The following is a 9,379-nucleotide window of genomic DNA, read 5'->3' on the forward strand; positions in this document are numbered from 1 at the left end:
TGAAAGCTGACGAAGGTAAAATGGGGAATATAGGATCATCGTGGGGATGCTATTTCGAGTGTATCTGCATATTAGTTCAAGGCACAGCCAGCTTGCCGTCCTCTTTCTCATCAGAATGATGTCGTGTATCGCCATCGCAACAGTTTAACCAGGGAAATCGTAGAACCTACCGATAAAGCCGTCAGTGGCTTTATCAAAGAAAGAGCTTGAATTCTTGACATAGTCTGCACGTGGCCGCGTACCTTCGTCTTCTCTGCAGATTCGGATGGGTGTGCATATACGCTCAGGATCCGTAATGAAATCTTAGTTGAAAGTTAACGCATGTCCCGTCTCGACTTGTCCCTCGTCCTTACTGCGCTGTGTTGCTTGCATATACCAGGCGTGGGACCTGCACACTTTATTTTTCTGGGGTGCTAGCAGTAAGCGGTTGAAAAGAAGGAGAAATAGATATTATCGTAACGCTGCGCTCTAGATCCAGGATCCCCTAGCGGAATAGTCCAATGCTCTCTATCATGTCGGCGAAGCCTTCTTTGCGGCGATGGATGCAAACGCCTCGAGGCAATATGCCGTGGTCTGGCGAGGCCATCCGTAGACATGGGGTTTAAGTGGCGGCACTCTTTAATTAGCCTTGGTTGTTCACACAGCTACGATATTGCACCGAGATCACCGTGCTCCCGAAGAACGGGAATCGGCTTGAGAAAAGACAGCCCTGCGATTGCTCTCACGACTCAAGCCTGGCCTACTGCTCAGTCTGTCGCACCTGAACACAGCTGGATGGCGGCGAGTCATGTTAGTGAGCGTACCGCCACTGTGCGCCCAGCGCGTAGTCGCATAGCTGTCGTCCGGTGCGATTTGCGAATGGCGAGCCCAAGCGGCATTCGATACATGGCCGCTGGACCAATCTGTGAAGCTTACATGTTACTTACCTGCGTGCAACAGTACTTGTGAATGCGCCACCCGCAAGACGGAAATTTGTCTTGTTTTGTGTGTCTTCGTGAAACAAAGACGACATTTTAAGGTTCCAATGCTCCGAGTTATGTTTATTGAACTACTAGGAAGATGATCGTGTCCTGTGGAGCGGTGCGTGTAGCTGTAGGCACGGAGACATCGCTAGAGCGAAAGCATTTCGAGAGGTTTTTCGTAAGCTATATTAACGCACACTTCTTTATCAGCATTTAGTATCGGCCTTTTCCGAACGTAAAAGTGCATGGCAACAAAAAAAGCTACGCACAGCAAGACCGCCACGAAACATACGTAGAGGAACAGGTTGGGACTGTGGTCTAAGAACTGACCCACTAGAAGGGGCGGCGACAACGCGCCGATGCCTGCTGTGATTATGACGACGGACATCATCTTGTTGCTCATGTTAACGTAGGCGACAGTCCACGCTACTGCGGCCGCGTACACTGGACCTTGGCCTACGCCCGTGAGCGCGCTGCAGGCCCATAGCACCGCGCTGTTGCTGGAGCCCCACACCAGGAACACGGCGGCCGTGACGGCGATGACGACGTGAGAGAGCACGAGCACCTGAAAAGGCGACAGCTTCACGGTGACCAGCGCGGCCGCCAGGCGGCTCGCCGCGAAGCAGAAGAAGTAGACAGCCGCTACGCGAGACGCCGCCGATTTGGACAAGTGCAGCTCGCTCTTGACGGCGAACGCGGTGAGCATCTGGGACGACGTGCACTCGAGCGCCACGTAGACGCACACGTACGCGCTTAGCAGGGCCAGCATGGTGCGGCTAAAGCGCACGTCCTCGGGAGACTCCTTCCTGCATCCGACGGTGGCACCTCCTTCCTGGGGAGGCTTGGTGTCGGCGTCGTCGATCAAGTAGAGCGCCACCATGGCAACGACCAGGGCAAGGTGGAAAGCGCTGGCTATGCCGAACGCGTAGTAGACCCGGCTCTCCTCGGTCAGGGGCTCTAACGGGCTGTAACCAGTGTCGTTCAAGGTCAAGTACTCGCTCAGGTTGGTGGCCGTCTGGTTCAGCAACGAGCCGACGTGACCCGTGGACAGGAAGGGCTCGGCGATGAGCGGTGCCACCAGGCAGCCGACGCCGAAGGCCAGATGAAAGACCTGCAGCGCCGGACTGCTGTTCTCCGGCCACAGGTTGATGATCCACACGTTCGCGCCTGCGCAGTGTCGGTCGTTAACTTTAATTCAGCTATAGCACAAACATGGGCCTCACCGGTGTCGAAGGCACCCGAGCTGATTCCGCCGAAGAAGACCATGACGAACGCCAGTGGCAGGCTTCCACTAAGCGGAATCATGAGCACCGTCACGCAGGCCAGCACCATCATCAGTATAGACATGGTCTGCACGTTGTACGTGTCGTACAGCTTGCCTCCTGAAACACGCATCGACCGAAACACGGCTGTGTGAGCGCAACCTCGCGGTGGTTGACTCCAAGGAACGCGGTTCTTAAACTTGGTTACGCGTGAATGTTTGTCCACAGCGCGTTCGTTACGGTCGAAGATTACGAACCCATTTGATTTAATATTGGTTAGCACATCAAAAAGGTTACTTTCTCCGCGAGACTCACCTAACAGGGAGCCGAGCAGGCCGCCGACGCAGCGTGCGGTGATGAGGTGCGACACGCTTGATATGTCCGAGTCGTAGATCTCGACCAGGTCCAGCAGCGCCACGCCAGTCAAGGCCAGGATGAGACCCTGTATGCAACACACGACAGCCCGTTCACACACAAGTCTGCTCCATGTGTGGGCGAAATTCACGCTCACCTCCGCTTAACTTGAGCGGCGCTCGTCAAAAGTAGCCTGGACGAATAAATAAATTGGCTCCGGGGCTACTGAAAATTTCTAGCAGTGGCAATGGCAGTCAATGAAAGGGTACATTCACGACTGCTTGAGGTAACTTAGCCCACTGTTAGGTTAACGGTCAAATGCATGTAAATAAAACTGCCAAGATATTTCCCGCCGCTCTGACTACTTTCTTTTTTATTTCTTTGTTTTACAGACTGGGGATGGGCGTATATCTTGAATAACACTTTTAGCGCTGCCAGACGGCTATTTATGTTAAAAACTATAGAGCAACTTTTGTCGCCGAAATTGCGCTCTAGAAGAAGTACCTAACTACACTATACGATGATGCGCGTATTCTGATGCGCGTAAAGATATATAGCTGCCGTCAATTCTGATAGCTTTCCTAATGACTTTATCTCCCAGGCGAAATTCCTTCTCACGGTGCTCCGTTGGCCTTCCGAGAGCATTCGGCAATATTCGCGCATGCACGAGGCGTCAAGTAGTCGTGATGCCCAGGGATTTTCACGTGTAAGGCGTCTGTGCCAAAAAACACCAGCAGACACTGCACGGCCCAGTGTGCAAGATATCCTCTATTTGCATAAGCGCGTTGCTATCGCAAAGTACTACACGTAGGAAAACAACGACGATCCTTGCACAACAGCGCTCACCATTCCCAGACAGCCCAGGCTGAGGTTGCAGGTTCGGCCCAGCTTGAGCCACAGCTGGGCGCGCGGGGACAGCATCCTTCTCGCGTTGGCACGATTCCTGTCGCAGCCAAGGGATCCACGTTTCAGGTACGGCGATCAACTCTTTCTGTCGGGCTGGCCGTGGGACGACCGCTCATTCAGTCGCACGAAAGCAGAAAGGCCTGACGTGGCACAGCGGTTATCTCTGAGCCTGTCACGATTGCCCCCAATTAGAGGGCTGCTAAATATTGCGCTGTTACGACAGAAATGACAGTACAAGTGAGCCCGTGCTTTCTTTTCTCCATTGCCCCGACATTTTTTTTTTTTTCTGCCTGATGTGCGAACAAAAGCTTCAGGCCTCGCAATTCTTGAAAAGACACAATTTATACAGGGTGTCCCAGCTAACTTTAGCCATGGTTTAAAAATATGTCGATGCACTCTAAGACGACGCGACCAAATGCATGTTGCTGTCTATTGTATGGAGTGAGTCACACTGTTTTTTGTATTCTGCTTAATTGTATAATTCGTCAAGATTAATTAACCAATCAGCCTCTCTATATGGCTTTCACAGATTATGAAAAGGCATTTGATTCACTAGAGATACCAGCAGTCATAGAGGCATTACGTAATCAAGAAGTACAGACCGCTCACGTTAATATCTTGGAAAATATCTACAGAGATTCCACAGCTACTTTAATTCTTCACAAGGAAAGTAGGAAGACAACTATAAAAAAGGGGGTGAGACAAGGTGATACATGCTCTCGAATGCTATCCACTGCGTGCTTGGAAGAAACATTAAAGCTATTAAACTGGGAAGGCTTAGGAGTAAGGATCGACGGCAAATATCTCGGCAATCTTCGGTTTGTCGATGACATTGTTCTATTCAGCGACAATGCAGACGAGTTACAACAAATGATTGAGGACCTTAACAGAGAGAGTATGAGAGTGGGGTTGAAGATTGATATGCAGAAGACAAAGATAATCATGAATAACCGGGCAAGGGAACAAGAGTTCAGGATCGCCAGTCAGCCTCTAGAGCATGTGAAGGAGTGCGTTTACCTATAGGTCAACTAACCACAGGGAACCCTGACCATGAGAAGGAAACGCACAGAAGAATAAAAAATGGGTTGGAGCGCATACGGCAGACGTTGTCAGCTCCTGACTGGATGCTTACCATTATCATTGAAAAGGAAGGTGTACGATCAGTGCATTTTACCGGTGCTCATATATGGGGCAGAAACTTGGAGACTGACAAAGAAGCTTGAGACCAAATTAAGGACCGCGCAAAGAGCGATGGAACGAAGAATGCTAGGTATAACGTTAAGAGACAGAAAGAGAGCGGTTTGGATCAGAGAGCGAACAGGTGTAGCCGATATTTTAATCGCCATTAAGAGAAAGAAAATGGAGCTGGGCAGGTCATGTAATGCGCAGGTTACATCTGGGCAGGTCATGTAATGCGCAGGTTAGATAACCAGTGGACGATTAGGGTTACAGAATGGATGCCAAGAGAAAGGAAGCGAAGTCGAGTTTCGAAGAAGACTAGGTGGAGTGATGAAATTAGGAAATTCGCGGGCGCTAGTTGGAATCGGTTGGCGCGTGGGCAGGGGTAATTAGAGACCGCCTTCGTCCTGCAGTGGACATCAAATAAAATGATGATGATGATGATGATGATGACGACGACGACGGCGACGACGGCAAAAAAAATTGTGACTTACTACATACAATAGTCAGCAACATGCATTTGGTCGCGTCGTCTTTGAGTGCATCGGCATGTTTTTAAACTGTGGTTAAAGTTAGCGGGGACATATGACGCGCGTGTGGTCGTGCTCTTGGCATCTAATCTCCAACACACCAGCGCACGCGAGTGGAGATCCACAAATTTGAACGTTCGTTCAACAAACCACTGAGAGTCCGGGCAGCTGACATAAGCCTCCGGGATATGCCGTAAAATGGGGGACACATGCTCTCCACTCAGAAATATAGAAACACAGCTTGATAAAACTTCTCGTGCAAACTTCTGCTGATACTCAGCAGCAGCGGCAACGTGCCGTCTTGGCGCGGTGCTAAAAGGTTCTTCATACTTGCAGGTTATTCTAACCGTTCTGTACTTACATTTAATCACACCTGTGGTTACCGCTGCCGTTGAGTATTTCTTGTATTTTGCGACATATATTCTTTCTGTGAACTGTGTCTTGTAACAATGTCAAAATAAAGCAAAGACAAATACCTTGTGGAACAGCTTGACGAATATCGCAGAGAGCTGCGTCTTGAAATTCGCTCTCCCAAGGAGAGTGCCAAGTACTACTCGAATACTAGTGACAGTGTATCCGAAATTCAAAAGGATGTTAAGGGAGCTAAAGCTGAACATGAACAAACTCGTGGATAAGAACACGCAACTTGAACACGAAAATCATACTCAAAATTCGGATAAACGAGCTAGAGCAGTAGCAAAGTCCAAACGACATTGAAGCAAAAAAGGTCTGTCTGATATGGCTGCAATGAAATGGCAGCTGTCAAGGCTATTGGCCATAAACTAGGTGAAGTCATTTCTGGCTCGGGTATTGATATTTGTCCCAGCGTCGATACCCCCAACAATAGTGTGAAGAACCACATTGTGCGCTTTACGCGTCATTCCAAGCGCAATGCTATTCTGACAAAAATCCCGGAAAGAGCGGCTGACTACTCAGTCACTTGAGTACCGTAACACCGGAGAATAAACAGCTGCTCATTTTCCCCAAAAAGGTCTGTTGGTTGGACGTCGGTCTGGAGCAGTAACGGAAAGGTGCTTGCGCGCCGAAGTGATTCGACGCCTGTATTGCGCATCGCATCGATGACATGTGCAGATCGCATGATTGCAAACAGTCCGCTCAAAGAAACTGATCATGGAAGCGCATGAATGGCTCGTTTGTTTTGCTTGTGTTTTTCTGAAATTTGTGCATTCTTGCGTCGGTGATGTCTGCTCCAGACGCTGGAGCGTACATATAATTCCTGAACAGATACAAGGGCACCTCGGTTCTGAGTTCTTATCTTGCCGCTCCGTGCTGTTTTCGCACCAACGCTCGCTCACTGTTTGATGACTTTACTGCGTTAATAAACCGTTTTAGCTTTCACATCGATGTCCTGATCATATCTGAAACGTGGTATGTATAACGCGCTAGCGCTTCCAATGTGGCAGGCGTATTTTATTAACCGTCCAATCAGGCGTGGAGATAGCGGCGTCTCGCTTCTTGTCCTTTCTGCTCTTGAACGTAAATTAATCCCGGAGTTCTCTTTTTTATCTGATAGTTGCGAGGTACTCTAGCTTCTCAGCGACCGCACTGTACTTTCCGTTCTTTATCGGCTCCCAAACGGCGATGGATCAGAATTCTTGAAATGCTTAGACAGTATTTTCCAGTTTGACAATGACAATAAGTGCACCGTTTTCAATAGGCGCTGATAACGGGGGTTGGAGGGGGGCTCGCGAGCCCCCTCCGAAGCTTTCCGCGGGAGGGGGGGGGGCTGCCTCCCCCCCGGGTGATGCCAAAGCCGACACCCCTCCTTTCTCACCCCCCTCCCCCCCAGAGTGCCATAACCAGAGTTCTGTTACCCACATAATTTATTTGAGGTTTCTTTTGAGTTGCCTCTACCTTTGCCCTGAAAATTTTATTGTGACTAAAAGCTGACTGCATCATTGTTGGCGTGGACGTCCACCGCTTTTAATTCATGTTTTTCATTTATTTCTGCAAATCCTGACTCTAGGACTTCAAGCGCATTAGAAGCACCAGCGGAGGCTACCTCATACGTATTTTTTCACTTCAGCATTGTTCATAATGTCCACTGTGACCCCCGCGCACAGACACAATATATTTAAATATATTCACAGGACAAAATTTATTATATTTTATAAAGAGAAAGAGGTAGCCAACTAACAATTATTTCTAATGGTATGAATAGCTTCTGCCTAGAGAATGAATATGTTGCTGTATGTTCCCCTCGCTTCAAATTGCTTTGCGTGGTTTTTTGACCTTGAAATAAACCTGAAGACTTGAGTGACCTCTTCGGCAGAGTATTTTATCAACGGCGTGCGAAATTCACATGAATGACATGTGTCTGTGACAAACGAGACAGACGCTGGTGTCCACAAATTACGTTTCAGCCGAGCCCGCCCAATCAGGCGGATTCCGGCGATTCCACTGCTCATGCACAGTGCTGGTCGTGGCGTCGCCGTCTTTGGCGGCCGGACCATTGTGGCACGTAGCAGCGCGCTGCAGCCTTCTAGCGAGGAAGCCGTGGGCTGGACGTAGCGCGGATGGCGGCGGTGCCAAATGCCGGCGGCGAGAAGGGACTGGCCGGGTGGGAGTGTGGCAGCAGAAGTGGCTAAAGCGACCGATAGGCAGGCTCCAGACGGTCGACGGAGACCATACCTTCCCGGCTGTCGGTGAGCAATAGAAAGTGCTTAGGTGCACGCTTGAGTGCTTTGAACGGACCGCAAGGGATGACGCACAGCGTCGTGGAGCACAAAGACGTGCATGCAGCTCTCCAGGGTTGACGTACTCACGTCAGGAGGAACGTCGTTGTTGGGGGGTGGGTGGACGACAGTACGCATAGCGCTGCGTAGACGGTAGGCGTATTTGGAAACGTCAGCAGCCGCAGTGGTGCAATCGCCGAAGAATTCGCCAGGGACTCGTAGAGTGGTGCCAAACGTAAGCTCGGCCGGTGCTTGTGGAAGATTTCGCTAGAATAGCAGCTTGGGCTTGTTGGTTTTCCATCGTGGTGTTAACAGCGCAAAACGTAGACGAGACGAGAAAACGACACCACAAGCGCTGCGCTTGTGGTGTCGTCTTCTCGTCTCGTCTACGTTTTGCGCTGTTGACACCAGGTTGGTGGAAGAGTAACTGCGAAGAGCGGTGCGGATGCCAAGCATAACGAAAGGAAGGCGCTCGATCCATGATGAAGGAAAAGTCCAAGCCATGAGCGAAACCTTCAATTGGCAGTGAAAACATTCGATTATCCCATCGGATATCGGGTGGTAAGAGGTAAGCCGAGATAGACTGGCAAAAAATGGCGAGTTGAATTGGCGACCACGGTCAGTCGCAATGGTGGAAGGGACACCGTAGCGGCTAATCCAGAGTGTGCGGAGTGCTCGAGCTAGCGACTCCGCCGTTATGTCCAGAACGGGCATCGCTTCAGGCCGTCTGGTGAACCTGTCAATGCAGGTTTACAAGTAGCCATGGTTCACGCAGGTAGGAAGGGGGCCAACAATATCGACGTGCAGATGGCTGCAAGCGGGCGTCCGGGGACGGGAATGTGCCAAGAGGAGTCGCAGTGTGGCGATGCACTTTAGATTGTTGGCAGTTGAGGCACGGGCGTCACCAGTGACGAACGTCTACGTCGATACTGGGCTACACATACGGAGAAGTGACGAGGTGTTGCGCGAATGCCCGGATGGAGCGCATCAAAGACGGCCCGGCGGTATGCGCGACGCAAGTAGGAACGGCGTATCACAAACCAGGGGCAGTGCGGAAGCAAGGTAGCTTCAAGCACCAGAGAGGCTCGCGCAGCTGGAGCTCGGCGTCGACACTGTGGGTGGCCGCGAAGTCGACGACCGGTCGGCCGTGGTCCGTTGCGTGGATGGCGTCGCGAGGGAAGTGCGCTGGCAACGACGTCGGATTTTCCGCTGACCACTGTTTGGAAGCAAGAAGAGATCTCCCTGAGATCGGTGCACAGCACGTCGTTGTCTCATTAAATGAGTCCAGAGCACAAATGTTTTATGTAACTCGTGACAATTATTCGCCAGGGCGTCAGCCGACGTCTTGAATGGTTAGTTTTGTGCTGCAGCATCTAAAAAGGATTAATGAGCAGGATACGATAGCTTTCCACCAGGCGACTTCTCTGCAACTCTCCCGCCGGTGGAGAAGTATGCTACAAAGATGTGAATGTAATGCTGAACGAGGGGCC

General features: G+C 50.6%; 1 protein-coding gene across 3 annotated transcripts in view; it reads right to left on the reverse strand.

Moving 5' to 3' along the window:
* Positions 1–1,019: 1,019 nt before the first annotated feature.
* LOC135909196 (sodium-dependent glucose transporter 1A-like) overlaps positions 1,020–9,379 on the reverse strand; it is a 115,824-nt gene continuing 107,464 nt past the window's right edge. For all 3 annotated transcript variants that reach the window (XM_065441035.2, XM_065441034.2, XM_070525710.1), the window contains 4 exons: positions 3,425–3,521; positions 2,540–2,666; positions 2,186–2,344; positions 1,020–2,129 (listed from right to left, as the gene is read on the reverse strand). In XM_065441035.2, coding sequence (XP_065297107.1) covers positions 1,111–2,129; positions 2,186–2,344; positions 2,540–2,666; positions 3,425–3,521 — 1,402 coding nt within the window. In that variant the 3' untranslated portion in view covers positions 1,020–1,110. The remainder of the gene's footprint in view (positions 2,130–2,185; positions 2,345–2,539; positions 2,667–3,424; positions 3,522–9,379) is intronic.

This window comes from Dermacentor albipictus, chromosome 9, assembly GCF_038994185.2.
Source record: "Dermacentor albipictus isolate Rhodes 1998 colony chromosome 9, USDA_Dalb.pri_finalv2, whole genome shotgun sequence".
Taxonomy (NCBI): domain Eukaryota; kingdom Metazoa; phylum Arthropoda; class Arachnida; order Ixodida; family Ixodidae; genus Dermacentor; species Dermacentor albipictus.